Source organism: Alligator mississippiensis, chromosome 1 (assembly GCF_030867095.1).
Source record: "Alligator mississippiensis isolate rAllMis1 chromosome 1, rAllMis1, whole genome shotgun sequence".
Taxonomy (NCBI): Eukaryota; Metazoa; Chordata; order Crocodylia; family Alligatoridae; genus Alligator; species Alligator mississippiensis.
Window position 1 is genome coordinate 302,269,560 of NC_081824.1, and position 19,977 is coordinate 302,289,536.

Genomic DNA, 19,977 nt, shown 5'->3' on the forward strand with positions numbered 1-19,977 from the left:
CTAGCTAGATAAGTCTTTTAAGCTTGTCTCATATCAAACGAATTCAAACATACTAAAAAAATTTCCATTATTGCCTAAGGTCTGTTCTCTTTAAAAAAAACTGACTATTTTGAATCCAGTTTCCATAATTCTTCACCATTTTCATAAACAAAAGTACAAATGATATTGCAGTAGTTGTAGTCACCTCAAGGTGCAAAAGGGAAAATTATGGTAGTGATATTGTCAGTGTAATTGAAAGTAAATGGCAAGACTATAGCAAACTGAAGGAGAAAATTATCATTTCCTTTCAGCTGAAGGAAAGAGTTACCTTGATCATAAGAGACATTACCTAAAGAACCATAGCAGACTGGAAAATGGGTAAGAGCAGAAAAATACATGCAAGATTCAAGACATGCAACAATGACATTGACTACTACCTCCCATGAAGAAATCCCCTCCTCCTCTTTCTGCCCCTCACTTGGGATAGCCCAAGTGACCCCTCTCTCTCCTTGCTTTCTTCTTGGCTCAGGCTGGTCACTCAGGTGACCTGGCCAGATAAAATTCCTAGGGGGAGAGGGGAGCACTCTCTCCCTTCTGGTGGGCATTTTGAAAGCTGCAAGCAAGTGCCCCAGGCTCCTGCCTAGTGTTTTTCTGCAAGTAAAAACCTGGAAACTAGCCAGGAGTTATGAATTATTTCTAGGCTAGTTGCATCTTAAAAGGGTCACTATGCCCAGACTCTGTAAGACACAAGTTTGCTTATGTTTGCTCAAAGTGTATTCTGACTGCCTCGTTTTACTCCTTCCCCCTCCCCCCCCATCAATAAAGGTGTTGAGTTACAGCTTGCTTTGCTGTGTTACTGAGGAGGGAGGAGGAGAGAGGCCTTCAGCCCCTGCTTGGCCATGTGAGTTTGTCTTTTTATTTTTCCTCAATTCTATCTGATGCTATCTTGGGATGCTTTGGGCTGAAAGAACCACCCAGAAATATTACTGTGGGCAAAGCACCCCCCCAAGGTTCACAGGGTCTGTGCACCCCAGACTGCACCAGTACACATAAAACAACAGTACAGGCTCTGCAGAAAAGGACCTGGGGGTTACTGTGGACAATAAGCTGAATATGAGCCAGCGGTATGCCATTGTTGCAAAGAAGGCTAATGTCATACTGGGCTGCATTGGTAGAAGAGTTGCCAGCAGACTGAGGGAAGTAATTATTCCCCTCTATTTTGCATTGGTCCATATCTGGAGGACTATATCCAGTTTTGACCCTCCCCCCACCACTATAGAAAGGATGTGGACAAACTGGAGAGAGTCCAGCAGAGAGCAACAAAAATGGTTACAGGGCTGGGATACATGACTTGGAGAAGCCGAGGGAACTGGGATGTTTTATTAATCTGTAAAAGAGAAGACTAAGGTGGGATTTGATAGCAGCCTTTAACTACCTGAAGGGTGGTTCCATAGAGGATAGAGCTACACTGTTCTCAGTGGTGGCAGATAACAGAACAAGGAGCAATGGTCTTGATTTACAGCAAGGGAAGTTTATGCTGGATATTAGGAAAAACCTTCTCACTAGCAGGGTGGCAAAGCACTGGAATGGCTTACCTAGAGAGGTGGTGGAATCTCCATCCTTGGAGGATTTTAAAGCACAGCTCAGCAAAGCCCTGGCTGGAGTGATTTTTTTGGGGATGGTCCTGCTTTGAGCAGGGCGTTGGACTAGATGACCTCCTAAGGTCCCTTGCAACCATAATTTTCTATGATTCTATGGTTTTAAGTCCTATGCCATCTAACAGGACACCGTAAGCAGAGCCTACAACATGACATCCTTATATTGCCATGGGCGACATGAAGATGCAAGCAGAGAGAGACAGCCATGGACTAAGCAATGCCAACAGCACATATGAACTGGTTCAGATAATGGCATATGGAGAAATGCTCTTGGAACTTTGCCAACAAAAACAACTTGTTTTATCAGGAACATTTCCTCTTCTTCAACAATAACAATCAAAGCAACATTACTGATCAACAGTTTAATCAGGTTAAAGAAATGACAGCAGAATAGGATTGGCTGGCAATGACTTACTTCCAGTTTATGAACCTGCCTATGTAAGAACTGAACTGAACCAGATTCTTTTCAAACAGAACTGTGGTAGAAAACTATCTTGAATACTAAAGGCAAAAGAAAATAAAGGACACTACTTCATTCTATTACCCATGTCTCAGTCTCCCACTGGTATACCAAGCTCAAAGTACATTCTTTCTATCTGGGATTATTTCATTGGTAACATATTAATTTGAATCTCTTCTAAAAACTTCTTTGGATTGTATCCTCATGTGTTTTAGATTCTTTCTTGTTAATTAGATTAAACCAGATTTCCAATGACACTGTTACAGGGTCACCAGCCTGTAATCTGTCAAATTCCTCAGAAACTTCTTTTAATTACTTTTGTAAATTCAGTCTATAAATTCTTGTACAGAATGTGCTGTGATTCTATACCAACAGCAATAAAAAATTCTCAATTGCAAGATCAAAACTCAATGTTCTTCTCTCCTACTTCAACAGACCTAGTTTATTTCAATGGCACATTTGAATTTGATGAAACAGTTTACATTTTAAGGTGAGCACGATCCCTTAGTCTCACTGCCATAAAATAAGTTATCATGCTAAGATTTTACTTTAGAAACAGAATTTTTTTTAACGTCACACAATCAATCTCTTTATTTATCATTTCCTTCAACAAAAGGCACACAAATTTACACAGTCTCATAATCATTCAGTATATATTGGCATTGAACCGATCAGCAACATTTCATATTTACTAGTGCTTGAAGTCAACACTGAAGACTACAGAGTAAGATAAACTATTCACATAATGTAAAACCACATCACATATGTTGTCATCGTTCATAAGTTTCTCTCTTATAGCAGCCAAGCCTCTGTAAAAATGTAGTAAGTCCTTCCCTTTACAATAATGCCATCTGCTCCCAAAACTTCTCTCCAGGTACCAGTGACTCCATCATCCTCCCTACTCCCATATCCAGTTTTCCATCAATTCTCTCAGACAATTAATTCTGTCATTTCCTTGTTGCCTAAGAAGCAAAGGCTTTTTTTTTTTTTTTTTTTTAACAGATTACAGTCGTATTTAAGTTATTTTTTATCTTCTGATTCTGAGTCTGCTATATCAAAAACCATTCAAATACGATACACTCATTGAAATATTTCAGTTAGAAACCCCAAAACAAAAACCTAAAAAACAAAACTAGAAAAATATAACCTGGAGAACAAGTGTTTCACAACCATGGTTACAGTTCCCAAACCTGTGGCTGGCAGCTGATCCTCAGAAACCTACACGGTTACATTGTGCTAACTAGCTTTGTTTTAATTTGCTGTGTCACACTGAAGAAAGCTAAATATACATTACTTTCTATTTAAGCAAATATAGTCACCACACGTTTATTATAGTATGATGAATTCCAGGACAATCTCTCCGAAAATCTGATTGTTACTACAAAAATAAAATAGAATAAAGAAATTAAAACATCCTGCATGGAAAGTGAGTTAGTATTTGGAATATTCATTTTTTAATATAATATAAAACAAAACGTCGGATATTGTTAGGGTTTATTCCAACTTACCATTGAAATGCATTGTAATGGAAGTAGACCAAACCAAGGCCATATAAAAAGGCAGCATTCTGTAAAGAAAAAACAGAAGTTTAAAACTCAGATACGAGCCCCATACATTAGAGGAAAACACAAGGGCAATTTTTTGTGCATATTAATGTGTTTAATTGAAATGTAATTGCCAATATGAAATGCTCCGTTTAGCTTTCTAAAAACAGAATGCAAATGATTTAAATAAACAAGATTCACTAGAAAATCTTCAATCTTTGTTTAAACTATGCGATAATGTTAGTTATAGAGACCCTGAAATAAAAGAATAATAAATAATGATAATAATTAAAAAAAAAAAAATCTTAAGCCAGGGACCCTGAAGCAGTGTATTCTGCTTGTAAAAGAAGAGGAAAGAAGAAAGGCTAAAGGTTTTTCATTTAAAATGGAAAGAAAAAACATTTTATACCACTAGGCATAACTATACAATGTATATAAATGCAAACAGTTTAATTTCAGTATCTGAAGTACTAGAAAGGTAAGCATGAAATCATGCTTAAGGATATTCCATTTCACCTGAATACTAAGAGCATGTCTAAACTGCTCAGTTATGGTGTCAGGGAGCACCTTGCTCAGATATACCACATTTCCTTTACACGTGTTAGCTCTCAGAAGAAGAGTAGCCACTTCAGCGCAGCACTGTGTATAAATCAATACATTGCGCCTCTCTGCAAAGGTTGCTGGCATGCACAGCAGCATTCATGTGCTATACTGCTTCTGATCAGGAAACATGGAGCAGCCATGACACATTTCAGTATGGTCCTACCTGGTGACATGACTGAGCACTTGGAGACATATCCTAAGAGTTCAGATCATTACACTCAAACTTAAAACCACTGTCTCTCTTCATATCTGATGACTGAGTTCATTTTAGTAACTTTTCTGAAATTTACAAGGAATCTATTTCTATGTTTTGCAATCTAGTTACTGTCTACATAAAGGAGAAAAATCTCAATGTACATACGTAATATTTTTGTAAGAAATAATTCTTTTTTTAACTAAAAAATCCATGCTTAGAATGCAAGGTAATAGGATCACTATTTAAGCCTTTCTTAACAAGATTAACATATTAAGCAATTCTACAAATAATTTGCATATATTTTTTTTAAAACATTCCAACAATTACAAACATAAACTAATTTTTCTTTCAAGGAACATTATGCCACAACGTAAGTACTTGTTTATACAAGTTAAGACATATTTTGAGACTTCTCTTAAAGATGCTTCTGTTTCCACGCATGTTGTGAGATTAAAACATTGTTTTCAGAAAAGATAAATTATCAGTACATCCTGATGATCATTATCAAACATGGCCTCCAATAGGCCAAGGAGGGATGAAAGTTTCAAAGCTGCTTCTTCCATCAACATAATCCTGTTTCTAATTTCATCCCATTAAGTGCCAAGATGATGTCAGCTGCTGTAGTATCTATCACACAGTCATGACTAAAAATCTGTTTAAATTTTATAGGTAAAAAACATAAACAAGCTTCATTTTGAAAACAACTGATGCACAGAGCAATTCAAAGAACAGCCTTAGTCAAGGGCCAGCAACATCCAGCCTATGGAGCTGGGGGCTTTGTACATCATGCCACTGCTGCATAGTGGAGAGAAGCAGCAGTAGGCTGGAAGCCTACCCACCTGGGACCTGAGCTGGGTTGATCTGGCCCATGGCTGCAAAATGTTGCTGACCACCGGTCTTAGTTATGTCTTAGATACAAACACTGTAAGAAGACCACTTAATCAGAACTTCAACTGCAAGTTCCAAATAGTTCCAGAGGCAATGAAATTTCCATATCAAAAGACATTTCCAAGGGGAGTGTATGAACACTGTTTCTACAATGGTTAGGTTCAGCAATGTGTAGAGAATTACTAGATACTATGGTGACTGGTGTGGTACAAGATCCCACAATGAGCCAAACATGTTCCACAGTGTTTCAGAAGCTAATGGCAAAATGGCTGCCTACACTGTATGTCAGCAACGAAGTGAAAACTACACAGCAACACCATGAAATGCACATCGTCTATGATTATGTAGAAGTGATGTGGTTCAGTAAATGATTATTGCATGCAAGATAGTAACTGAAAGCTACTACTTAAATTCTCCTGCAAAACATTTACTAATGGTACAAAAGTACTGATTGAGCTGTTTAAAGGACTTCTGGAACTGTGGTTGAAAAAGATGAACATAACAGAGATAAAATAACTTCAACTTTATTTTTTACTTACATACTTGTTTTCTAGCTATCTTTTAATAACTAGGTGCTAGGAATGAAGGAAAGTAAAAAAATGGAATGATAGATAATCATAAATGTATGCCTTGCTAAGGCATTTATTAAAATCTAACCCAGAAAGGAAGGCAGAAATGATTTTTGGACCTGCAATAAAAGGAACTTTCAAAGTACAGAATTTCACTAACTGATTAACACTAATGGGATGCTGTTAATCATTACTAGTAGGTAGGGGGACAAGACAGAGAAGACAAACTTGTATGTCTAACCATGTTTAAGATGACAAAGTCTCTGAAATGGCTGGCTATGTATTTCTAGACAATACTGCCCTTGGTATCTCAATACTTCAGACATCAGAGAGAGAGAGAGCCCGAGCCACATTCTGCTTCAGCAAATTAGTAACGTTATACAGGAAGAGCACGCAGCAACTGCTGCAGCGTCCTTAGGCTGACGAAGGGTTTTTGAACCCAAAAGCTTGCTTAATAACTATTCTCCAACCATTTGGGTTGGTCTAATAAAAGATATCAAGTTCACCCAAGGAACCTTGTCTTCCTAACGTTATACAGCAAACCTAACTTTCCAACTGTACAATAATTGTATTGTTCTGCCTTGCTTTTTTTCTTCTTAATATATGTGAAAGCTTTCTTTGGCTACTGATAGTAAGCAGTGCTGTTGGCAGACAGAATTCAACAAGACTGCTATGTGCTGGGAATATGGAAAATCATCTGTGATGATTTGGACCCTTCAAATCTTATTAAATGCAGGAGAAGACTTAGTAAGACCACATATCAGGAACAGAATATGTAAGTTCCTTTTGTTATAAAATTCATACTGTACTTCCTCATGTTCCTTAAAAGTAAATAAGATATCCTGGCAATAGCTTCAATTTTTTTTTAGGAAGCACATGCATTGTATTAAAACCAGCTTTAATGTAGATATTCATTAAAACTTCATATTGACATGTTTCCGTGGCTAGCCAAACATAATAACAATGCAAAACAACAACTGTGAATCATTTAGGTAAACTGACCTATGCTGTGCAGTACAAGTTAGAAATTAATCAGTTTACTTTCTTTTTGAAAAACTAAGACTTTACATCCTTCACTGATTCATACTGTATGGTACTCCAGATTCCTGACAATCATCCAACTTTAATCCGCTGGTGTTTCTGATGCTTCAAGTAGTCTAGATCAGCAGTCAGCAACCTAAAGCCCCTAGAGCCATTTGATCCAGCCTGCAGACTTGGGGCTTTGGCAGTGGGTGCTGCTCCCCTTATGCTGCAATGAGGGCAAAAGATGTGGGTGGGCAACTAGGTCCTAGATTTGCTTGCAAACTGGATTATTCTGGCCAAAACTGGAGAAGGTTGCTGACCACTGATCTCAATAACCAGATTGAGCTTAATTGCTCAACCACCAAAAATTGACAGCAATCTAAATTGTTTGGTTGCTTAAAGCTCAGGAAACACAAAAGCCCATAAATGTCATTAATTATCTCTCATCTTGACTTAATAATTTATTAGGAAGTTATGCTTTTATTTCTTCCAGAGACTAACAACTCTCTAAGACAGGGTGTGTGAGCTCCTAAAACCAAGTAAGAAGTAGCAGGTGCCAGTCTGAAAGCTAGAAAATAAATGATTTCTTAATTCCTCCACTGGCAGCTACTAATTCAGGATAGCCACACAAGCTATTCAAATGAGTAACAGCTGCTGTTACGAACATTCTGGCAGCACAAGACAAGGTTCTCTTATATAATAAGACCTTACAACTTAGCAGATCCTGACATGCACCTTTTGTAAAGATCCTGACAAAACTTATCTCAAAGTAATACTAGTATTTTCTGATCAACAGAGGAGAAAAACAAATGATTCCATGACTTGTCCAACTGTAATTAAGACTTTAAATTTGGTTGTAAAGCAAGAAAATATGGTTGTTTGAATTTTCAAGCTGCAATCTTGGTCTCTAGGTGCATTAAAAATGAATTACTTTTGCTGTTTTGATCTTCTAAAGTACTCCTTTATATCTGGTTGTTTTTTAGGCTATGGTGGAACAGCTTTCCTTTATATTTTCTGGTTTAGGTATGTCTGACTTATTTTACTTCGTATTTAGATGTGTGCTTGGTTGTAACATCCATTAAGGTATGCTGCCACTTCCATTCTAAAGCAGAGTAACAGTTGTACTATATAATATTTTATTCCAAAATACATGATAATTCAGATTATTATGGACCACGTCTACCCACTAGCTCTAAGTGTACAGGACACCATTGGTGCTCACAACGTTTTTTCACAGTAACATATTTGTGACAAAGACACCTTCCAGGTCTGTTACTACTATGGCCCCACCCTTGTCTCTGGGCAAACCACACACCTTGCTCGCCTGCCATGCCTTGTTGAAAAATGGTTATGATGTCAAATAGATGGGAGGGTGCCCTTTGTGCACCCAAATGACCGTGGGGCATTTCCTACCACCCCTACATGTGTCCCATGCCTCACTGATGTCTCACAGTATGTTCCATCTCCGGTTCTAAGCCAGATCAAACTGGACACATACTTGTGTCTCTCCCACACTCCCTTCTCAGGCCATACACACACCACCCACTTCTCACCAGGACCTCTTGTACTCCACCGGCTCCCACCTGGTCCCTCGCATACTGCCTATCAAGGCCACACTCACTCCGCCCTACTCAAGGGGATTCTCAGGCTTTTCTCTTCACCCCTCAGTCAACCCTGGCAAGGTCTTTTGCGCCTCTCTTGTGACCCTCACCTGAACGGGACTGAGCGATTGCTCAACTATGGGCCTACTTTGCCCTTGGCCCCTCACTGGACCACTCCGCCCCTCTCTCAGGCCAGAACTCTGCCCCTAACACTAGGGCCTGGGGTCTTCCACCCCTTAGGACTCAACCGCTCCTCCCTGAGCTTAACTGGCCCACAACTCTGCCCTGCAACTCTTAAGGCCCGGGGTCTTACACCACCCTTGGGCTCGGGTGCTGCTCATCCAGGGTTCAACATGCCATGGAACTCAGGTGCAGCTACTCTACATGCCTGCCCCCCCTTAACTCTCCTAGTAACCCACCTGAAGGTGGGGGTAGGGGTTTGGGCGCCCCTTACACTGGGCAAGTTCTCAGTCCTGCATTTGGGTGGTCCTACCCTGCCACAAGCAGGCCCATCAGGCCTTCCTATCCCAGCAAGGTACAGTTTTAGGTCATGTCCAGGACCAATGAGGCCACCTCCATCCCCACAGCCTCATCCTCCGAGTATTCCTGGAGCAGGAGCTCCGCCAGGCAATGTTATTCCTCAGGCAGCTGAACACAAACTACTCTGTTCTTATAACAGAGCTCTCCAAAATGGCCACTCTCATCAGCCACCTGGCAGCTCCCTGCTCCAGCCCTTAAAGTGACAGACACCCAAATAGGTGTTCTGTCACAATATTATAAAGTATGCTGTACAGTGTCTTCTGCAAGGGATTCTGGATTTGTAGCTAAGGAGGACTTGGTAAATTATAAAATAAGTTTACACACGTTTTTCATTTGGATTATATTCTCACCAATAATTCAAGCAGGGTCCTATATGGTTGATATCTTCAAATGATTAACTTTGACACAAACCATTATACATCCTCAATTCACTTTCTGAAGGATTCTAAGGTAAGAGTAAAGACGGAAGGTAGGACTGGGTGGCACTTCAGTGTCTAACTGAAAGTCTAGAGCTGGGCCAGGTGGAAGGTCAAATGTGTTGACCTTCCACAGACTACCTGACCTACAAACTTTCTCCTGCTCCTCAATCTTTATGGGCCTCTTCACTGAATGAGATGAACTGAAAAGAGTACTCAATTAAAGTGAAAAAAGCAGGGCTTTGTATATGAGATTGGGTGTCTAGCAATTTGTATATAAAAGTTTTCCCCTACCAATCTGTAAATAAGAGGCATAGAATGTAAGTATCAGTTCAAAATATTTCCCATTTTCAAGTTGATATTATTTACATACTCTGACAATCTATTCAAAAAGTTTAAAGAAAGTTTCATGCAAACTATCAGATGCCTCAATTAAATGCATCTTTTACTTCAGCATTTCCCAATGCTTTTTACCCCATGGCACACTTAACTCAAGGTCTGATTTTTGATCAAAGGGCCTGACTGCAGATTAGGGTTTTTTTGGTGTGCTTGGGACAGTGACATCCATAGTTGCAAGTATGGCCTTCTCAGATGGCTGGTATTTGGAATTCTGTTGAGGAAGTCTCTGGTGTCTTATAGAAAACTTTTGCTTTGAGTGGCAAGTGGTTTAAGGACAGTTTCTATGAATCCTGATAGTTCCTGAATAAGGGTATATGCTGCACACAGCATGCAGGCTGGACCTGGGACACAGGCTATATGTGGCACCACAGACAGCCCACCTGTGCTGCCTGCAGTGCACACAGCGCAGGGTCCAGCAACTTGTGGGCCGTGTTTGACACCACCGCTATAAAAACAACTGGATTATGATGCACAAAAATAAAACACACAAACATGAGGTTGCTACTAGAAAACCATGCCTCACAGCTCTATAGTGAATCCTCAAATATTTTCTCTAGTCTTGCAATTTCTATCATGGGGTTTTTGGGGGGATGTTTTTGCTTCCTTAGTCAATATTACTAATAGACAATTGAGTTAAATATAAGTGAACAGCTGTAAATACTGCTAGTTTCTCAGTCAGTGAACTCTTATTCTTAATCTATTGTTTTACAACTAGTTTCAAATGGCCATTGCCAAAGCCTATTTAACACTTCATGGAGTTGTAGCAATTTTCTCTGAACTATAAGAGAACAGAATGGGAACTGAAGGAGACCAATCCACAGATGTAAGGGGAGAAGAGTAGAAGAAAAGGAACTGACAGTGCTGTGTTTTCCTCTGACAAACTAACCAAGACAATTTATAGAGTGGCCAAGGACCCTAAAATATGGCCTCCACCTGGCTTTAAGGGCAATATAGCCATGCAAACAAAAACAACAAAAAAAGAGAGGCTAGAGGTCCCACCTTCCACTCTGTGTGAACACAGAAAGTAATTTTTTTTAATTGTGAAATTGACTGATTTGTGGAGACAGACCCAAGACCTCTGGACCTGGCTGGTCATCAGGCCTGTGCAAGTAGTGAAACTTCCTAAATTGGATGTAGGAGTCCAGATTCTCCCCCCAAGTCTAGCAGATTTTGAAAGCTTGTTTGGTATATCCCCCAAGCTGGCAACACTAGCCCAGGAAGCAGCATTGGGACAGCACCATTCTGGGTGAGAGGAGAGGAACTGTCAGGCTTGCTACTGATTTGCAGGAATGGGAAATAGCCCAGTTTCATTGCTAGTGGGGAACTGCCATGTCCAGTACCAATGTTACTTCCAATGGGGAGGGAATTAGCAGGTTTTTAGCATTCTTGTTGAGAATAATAGGTAGGAATGGCAATTGGGGGGAGGGGGGGGAAGGTTCTCAGTCAGGCTGCCTCTTTCGGACACCATTAACACCCTGGTAGCAAAATCTGGCTGCTGCAATGCATTTCCCAAAGCACAAAACAGCCCCAGCTTCCGTCCCTCACTCCTGAACTTCACACTGGGGTTGTTAAGCTCCTTTAATGAAACTGTACCCATTCCCAGAACAGTTCTACCCATTCTGTCACCTCATATAATCATTGATATCTCCCAATCACCCCTCCTCAGACACCCTTGCCACCACTTCACTAATCACAAATCACACTTGTTTAGATGCTGAAATACACAGCTGAACTGTACTGCTCCTTTTTGTTTATAAAATTGGTGTAATTTATTACACTGATTGATAATTAATCATAGGGTGAAATCAACAAAATCCTGTGAGAAAATCCTTCAAATACAAGGCTGTAAAAAAAATCTTTGTCAAGTTGGGGAACTATAATACAGTTTAGCTGTGTCTGGGAACCATGCTGCCAGTCTGGAAAGGTACACTCAGAAACACCATCCCAAAGAGCATATTGCACTTTGTTTAGAAAAAGATGAAATGCAGAATAAAAATAATGAACAACCACAACATACGTGCAGTCTGGATGATCCCATACCCAAGAGGTCAAGTGCAATACAAGCTACTTTGGTTGCCACATTAAAAATAAAGGCAAGTACAGTAAAAATTGACAAAGCTACCTTATTGTATGATGACCTCGAATTAGTTATTGTAAATTTTATTACACTCTAAATGGAAGAACATTTCAGCTGATGGAAGATTCAGGGTTTCCACCCTATTCTACAACGCTTGGGTACAAACCTTATAGTAAATGCTGAAAATAACCAAGACAAAGTTGCTACTCTTGCTTCTATCATTCAGGAAGGAATCAAAAAAAGAAATCAAGGGAAAACTAATTTTGTTGAAAGTGGATAGTGTCACGTGACTTGGCTGATCACTTTTAGGGGTTAACAGTATATTGTTGTAGGACTGTTCTTCGAACGCTCGCAATGGAAAAGATGACAGAAAAACACTCTTTTGAATTTAAAAAAAAAAAGCTAATTCTTAAAGTTCTTACTATGTATGGAATCCTACCAAGACAAAAATATAGTATTACAACAGATAATGGAGCACAACAAAATGACAGGAATTACTACTTGCCATGGGAGGGCAAAACTCAAAATAGGACAAAGTTCGGCTGTGTTATAGCACATAACTGATTGTCATAGTTTGAGAAGAGCTCCCTTTGATGTTTCTAATATACACGAAATATTTTCTTATGTCTTTGTTGCTTTTGGGGCCATTAGTATAAATAAAAGATGGTGACATATTGAGGCATGAAAATTACACTGTAGTTACGAAGTTCTTTTTTTAACCGTTTCTGATTGGAACGAAAGGATGGGCTAACTAGCTAGCGCACTGGACAGGGACACTTGTAATCAGCATGCAGGGTTTCTGGCTCATCCATAATTTCCCAAATGACTGCAGGCAACTTAACCTCTTTGCTTCATGTCTCACCTCTCATATGTTGCATCACTTACCTAAGCGTATTTGGTCTGTAAACTCTTCAGGACAAGGATTATAGCTTACATGTTACTACTGTGATCGGCACAACCAGAACCACATTGCTAGTTTCTATTGTGTGGGCACAACTCAAATAATGATTACCATATCATGTTCTCTCATACTGTGCAGTTCCATATCCACAAAACTTCCCATGAAATGTAACACTTTGTCAAAATTTGGAATTCACAGAAGTACAGACACAATCTCTGTTTTGTAGTGGAGTCAGATGTCCAAACTTTGTTCTCTCTGCCCCCCAAAACTTAACTATTGCTTCTCAGTATACATCTTATTTCATATTTTATCTGCTTTTATACATTATTTTGTTTTTTACTTATGTCACACTGACTCTTTTTGGAGAAGGGCAGCATACAGATTTAACAAATAAATTATAGTAAAAGGAACACAAAAGGAAGGAGCTTGCTACAAAAACAGCTCATTTCCCATCCTAATACCCATTAAGAGGAAAAATGAAAACAGAACTCAACTCAGCTCTCCTAGCTTCCCACCACCAGTTCCTCCCTTGCCCATCTTTGATGTTGGGGACCCCAGGAATATAATGCAGCAGCCAAAGCCCAATCTAATTAGTCACTGTCCTCAGGTTAAGTTCAGTTCCATCTGGACTGTGAAATATACGTGGGTTTGGACCAAAGCAATCTGGATTTTGGCACATACGAGACAGCCCCACCTCTGTGACTGCACCATAAACAAACCTCCCACTTGGTAATGGAAGGGAGACGTTCCCACGAAGACAGGGTTAGCAGCTTGCCCCCCGCACCTGAACGACAGTAAAGGCAAGTTACACTGGTTACGGCAGAATAATTAAAAATCATCTTCAGAAGCATCAGAATCTTTTTTCTTTAAAGAAATTTTTTTCTGTTTTTATGTAACCATATGCCTCAAAGAGATGGAATCTCTCTATGTATGGACTCAAACATGTATTACCGAAAAAAAAAGTTAATTAACATTTCCACAGAACTGAAGGTTTCATGTCACAGAAACGAAGCATATTCTAGCCAAGTATTCCATCTTGGAGTACACGAGACCTGGTTACCATATATTATTTATAATCTTATTTCTAATGTGCTTATTTTTGTCCCCATAAAATGCAATATGCTGCAACATACTAAATACTTCTTTGCCAGATGATGTTAATATTTATTTCAGACTAAGGTAAACCTACAGACTGAACACTTAAAGATAAGTTTCAAATATGTCTCCAGTGATTCTATGGTACCTAATAGTTTCTCCAGAGAGTTCTCAATGCAAAACAGTTCCCTGGAGAATGTGTATTGCATAAAACATTCCATTCAGGCTCTAATACATAAACAACTATATTCCTTTGAAAATTTGCAGACTATCAATTTCAGCAGCAAAAATTCTTTATTTTTCCTGTATTTGTTCAGATTCATACAGGTGCTAAAAGGGGTCACCTGTCCACAAGGTCTAGAATCAATCAACAAACTTAAAAATAAGATAAACAATTGTTCAACCCCAGCTCAAAATACTGTTTAACTGAGCTTAAATTACCAAATAATTTTGAAAATTTCTCTCATCAAACAGAGTAAGAAAGTATAACAAAATTTTTGTATCCCTTTGGACCTGTTAGGGGAGAGGTGGGCAATTATTTGAGATGGAAGACCACTTAAGGAGTTTTGGTGAGCTGTTGCAGGCCGGGGGGGGGGGGGGGGGGGGCGGCACACCTGACCCAGCCCAGTGCAGCAGGGAGGGTCACAATCAATCCTATCTAGCCCTAGGGTTAGCCCTGCAGGTGCTGCCAGAAAGCAGTCAGCTGCTGTGCAGCCCCTGCCTCACTGCGCACCCAGGGGGAGTGGGACTGGCTGTACATGCCATGGCCCAAGCTGTCCCCGTGCCTGGGCTGGGTGGGGCCAAAGGACCCACTGTAGGCTGGACAGAATCCCTTGACAGGGATCAATTTTATCAGGTGGGCATGAAAAACATCCCTTACATAGACAGTACTCTACTGCCTCAGAAGACCACTGCCACCATAGTTAAGCACTGGAACAGGTTACCCAGAGAGGCTGTGGAATCTCCATCCTTTGAGGTTTTTAAGATCCGACTAGATAGCCTTGGCTGGGATCATATAGCTGGGGATGGCCCTGAAAAAGGAACGTGCAATGAAGACAACAAAAACGGGAAGAAATGTGTTGGCCTGAGATCTAATGAGAACAGCCAAGCTAACTTTGGGGTGTTCATGGCTGTGCAGTGTAGACTGGGGATAGAGAGACTGCTTAGGCGTTGGAAGGGGCAAGGACTGCCTGCCTGTTAATTTATTTATTAGAATGATATGGCATCTTACAGAAGACAGAAAAATAACTTACAAGACAAGTAAATAAGAGAATAAAACATGAGAAACAAAGCAACTTATAAAAGCCAACAGAGTACTAAAATAAGCTATTAGGTCCCCCTCAAACATATCCCAGCTTAGCTTTGCCTGCTAAAGGCCTACATAAGCAGGAAAGTCTTACAGAGATTCAGGAAGTTGTCCAGGTTCAGGTTCTGCCTGGCCTCAAGAAGTTCCAGAGCAGAGGGGTGACTACTAAAAATGACTTCCCACATTTCAGTAAGTGAATCTGGCATATTGATAGTACTTGCAAAAAAACTGCTCTTGGCTGACCTTTCGGATTGCAATGGGGCACAAGAGACAAGGCAGTCAGTCCCTTAAGTATGTATGGCACAGACCATTAAGAGTCTTAAAGGTCAACTTGAATTATGTCCAGAAAGCTACTGGGAGGCAGTGCAGACCAGAGCTCTGGAGTTATGCGCTCCTGGTGACCAACCCTCATCACCTCCTGCACCCCCTACAACTTCCAGATGGTCATTGAAAGCAGCTCCACAAAGCATATTGCATTAGACTACTCTTGAACTTATAACGGCATAGATAATGGTGGCCAGATCAGAATCTGAAGGAAAGGGTCCCAAGTGATCTCATCAGATTAATCTGGTCAAAGGTAATCTGAGCCACTGCCGCTACCTGAAGATCCATGTGTACTAGAAGATCCAGGAGCACCCCTCAGACTGCAAACCTGAACTACATGGGGAAACTGAACCCCAATGACAGGTGTCCCAATGCCCCCCAGGTCATACAAATTGCCTACCACCATCACCTCTGTCTTGTCTGGATTCAGTTTCAGTTGGTTTACCTGCATCCAATCTTCACATACAGCAAAGCGCTGGGAAAGGACTGAAACTGGGGGGTCTGGGTCAGATGAGAGAGAAAGACCTGGGTGTCATCAGCATACTGATGGCTCCTCATTCCAAATCTCTGCATGATTTTGCTCAATGGCTTCATATATATGTTAAAACAGGAGAGGCAACAGGATGTGAAGCAGCCAAAATCAATGTCTTGACAACCCAATATTTGCATAAATCTGTCCGTTCTTTACCAGAAGTTGAACTGGATACCCAAGATAGGGTTATGGGTAATCAGAGAGGTTCAGGGACCAAAAGGCCAGGTCTCAGAGTCTAATGAACCACAGACTCATCCCACTCTAAAAGCTATGACTAGGCACGTTTCAGCAGGTACTTAGAGAGACTGCATGAGGTTGGGGGTCCCAAAGCACCGCTCCCCTTAAAAATTCATGATGTCACAGAAAGTAATAAATATGATGGACCAAGAGCATACAGTAACATTAATGGAACCTGAAGAACTGGTATTTTTACAAAACTGTTCACGTTTTATTGTCATCTATATTTACTGGAGCTTCCCTTTATTCACAACTCAACTTAGCAGCTCGAAACAAAGAAATACCAATTCACTATCATGCCTGTCTTCTCTTCAAATTTGTCACTAGATGATGAGCAAATATTTTATTAGTATAAGCAAATTCCAAAAATATAGTTATTAATATTGTAGTGCTTTGTGTATTTTGTATTATGAACTGTAAAACTATTTTGACACCATTTTCCCCCTTGGCTTAATGTTTTAAATAATTTTGCAGAACCTGAAGAATCTCAGAATCACAGAAAAGTAGGGCTTGAAGGACCTGTAGAGGTCATCTAGTAATTCAACCTCCTGCTTGAGTCATCCCATGTAAATCCAAATCTAACCCAGTGGTACTCAACCTTTTCAATCAATGGGGTGGATGGGCAGTGACCTGTCCCTCCACAGGTCAGATCCAGCTGGTGGACGCAATGCGGCACATAGGACAGGTACGGTAAGGCCCCATCTGGCCACACGGAGGGGGTCTGGAGACAGTCCAACCCTAATCCAGCCATTCAGGGGAACAGGGCTGGATCAAGTCTCCTTGGCAGAGGTCAACACTTCATCAACTTTAGAGATGCTGTGTAGCATTCAGCATCCTGGCAAGTCTTTTAAGTGAATTGCCCTACATCATTCAAGAGTCTCTTTTGCAGATTTAGTAAATGTAACAACAGTTCTCCCAAAATAAGCTCAAGAATATTCAGGGGAGTAACTGCAGCCACAGGGAGGGCAGTGCTAAGAAAGGCTGGCTCACAAAAGCATATGCACTTCTGATTTAGTCAGTCTGTAAGGTGCATCTCTTCTGGCCTGATTTCAGGTTAAAACAGCTGACTACCTATCTCCTCCAAATTTAAGCCATTGTTCAGATAGATCGAGGTGGGCAAAATACAGCCCACAAGGAGAGTGCTTGCCAACTGACTAGATCTGGCCTGTGGCTGCCCTCATGGCACTCCACCGGGGGCCAAGCCTTGCCCAGCTGCACAGCACAGCTTCTGATGGGGCTGCTCCCAACGAAGCTGCTGCTTGGATCCCTCCATCTCCAGTGGCAGCTCCTCTTGTTGTGCTGCTCCAGGCTAGGAAGAAGTTTCAACCAGGTGACTCCTACTCCGGTGTGCAGGGCTCTGGCTCCAGCTCCCAGCTGCCTTCCACCCACTCTGCAAGCTGCTGAGTGGGTGGAAGGCAGCTGGGAGCTGGAGCCAGAGCGCTGTGTGCTGGCACAAGAGCTGCCTGGCTGAAGCTCCTGACTGCCTTCCACCCACTCAACCACCCACACTGGGTTGGTGGAGTGGTTTGAAGGCAGGTGGGAGCTGGAGCCAGAGACCCACTCACTGGGGCAGGAGTCACCCAGCTAAAGCTTCCTCCCAGACCGGAGCAGCACAGCAGGAGGAGCCGCCACTGGAGGTGAGGGGAACCAAGCAGCAGCTGCACCAGGAGCAGCCCTGATGGAAGCTTTGTACACTGGCTGGGACCAGGGTCATGGCCAGGCAGGCAGGTACAGACTGCCCTGGGAGGGGCTTATACCCATGCAGAGTCCTCCGGGGGCAGCTTCAGACAGCACCACCTGGGCAAGCTCTGCTGCACGCGCTCCCTGCCCCCTCCTCCCTTCCCTCATGCTCAGTTCGGCTGGCTCCTGGGACCTAGTGCCCAGGCAGCCTCCCCTCCACCCTCCCCCACATGCCCCTCCCACACACACACACACACACACACACACACACACACACACACACCACAAACAGGATGGGGGCTGCCCTGTGACACTGCCCCTGAGTCTGGCCTCGCCCACCCATCTCACTCCTGAACACCACTCCCCACTCATCCACAGCCCCATCTCACATAGGGAACTTTGGTGAGTAGTGGTGGTGGGAGGGAAGGATGCTAACGCGGTCCACAGCTCATCAAAAACTCCCTATGTGGCTCCCTACGTTGCCCACCCCTGAGATATGCAACAGCAAAATCCCCAGTTTCTCTTCAGTTATTTTTGTGGTCTCATCTTTCATGAATATATTTTCCTATCCACTTTAAATGTATATCCCCATATGAAAAGTTGAAAAAAGTAAATCTCAAGATTAAAAATCAACTTAGAAGTGTACTTTGTTCGATTAGGGGGGCACATTCTTTTGTGTTTTTTCTTTATAACTTCATCTATGCAATCTCTCACACTACAATAAAATAGTTCAATAATGGGTACATTTGACACATCCTAGTATCCAAATCAATAAGCATAATAAAACAAAGTAATAGGAACATTTGAAGATATATCTAAATAACTGCAATTAAAGAACTCATTCAAATGACAAGATCACATGACTCATTCTATCCTTACATTTTTTTTTTAAATCTGTGTGTGCAGAAATTAAGCAGTTTCTCCCTACTTGGAGCTCAAGTTTCCTATTGTTTCACATAAACAACCTCCCCATCTTGCTCATTTTGGAACAGTTTATGAAAATGTGTTATTTGAATTTTTTAAAAATGTATAGATATATTATCCATTAAATGGCTATCAAAACATTTAAATGAGACTGAACAATTTTATCCTGTAAAACAGGCTTTGAGCATGGAATTTCATTTTCCTGAATTGCCATTTCCCTCTACCCATTTTCAGCCAAGTGTCAGAATCCTACAGAGCTTGCAACAAGCACCATTATCTCCTTGTCAGTTACTTACTGCTTGAAAAGTAGTACTTTGTAGGAATAGCCTGAATATCATTAATTATATAGTTCTTCTACTGCAGGCACTCCAGAAAAAAATGGGAGTGGAAAAACTGAAATAGAGGGAAGAATAACAAAAATAAAGTGGAACAAATAAATAATAGGAAAGGGTTATACAAGAGAGTCAAAGAGAAAGCAAGGGAAAACAGACCCAAAAAGAAAAAAAATATTATTTATGTTAAAACAGTGCTTAGAGGGTCTGACAGCAATCATAGGCTACACTGTGCTGGCCATGAAATAGGTCCAGACCCTCCGCCACCCCAAGTAAACATTCCAAACCTGAGGGGTTTTTGATTTGGAACCGAACAAAAAAGTCCAAATTTCAAGATTTCCCATAGAACAAGATCCTGAAAGTTTGTTTCAGAAAAGTCAATGTTTGTTTCAACTTTGAGCTGCTTTTCTATTAAATTTCAACTTACAGTATAAAGTGAGCATATTTTTAGCATGTCATTTAATAATGGGATATGGCATATTATTGCATGATCAAAGCACTCAGGTTACTTTAATGGTTATTTTTATCATTATTATATTATTACTACTATAATTAATAATTTTTTTGTAAAGGCTATTTTAGTTTAATGGCAATTTTTGGTTGTTTTATATATAAAAATTCAGGGTTGAATACTTATTTTAAACAATTCAGAATGAAGGATTGTTGAAATTAATATTCTAATTGATGTGTTAA

General features: G+C 40.8%; 1 protein-coding gene and 1 long non-coding RNA gene across 5 annotated transcripts in view; one reads left to right on the forward strand and one right to left on the reverse strand.

The window, feature by feature from the left end:
- Nucleotides 1-19,977, reverse strand: part of KDM6A (lysine demethylase 6A) — a 246,088-nt gene that overhangs the window by 121,974 nt on the left and 104,137 nt on the right. For all 4 annotated transcript variants that reach the window (XM_059720780.1, XM_059720783.1, XM_059720781.1 and 1 more), the window contains exon 5: nucleotides 3,606-3,664. In XM_059720780.1, the coding sequence (XP_059576763.1) occupies nucleotides 3,606-3,664 (59 nt within the window). The remainder of the gene's footprint in view (nucleotides 1-3,605; nucleotides 3,665-19,977) is intronic.
- Nucleotides 820-2,180, forward strand: LOC109283105 (uncharacterized). Its single transcript, XR_002090161.2, has 2 exons — nucleotides 820-880; nucleotides 1,763-2,180. It is a non-coding gene; the product is annotated as an uncharacterized LOC109283105 (long non-coding RNA).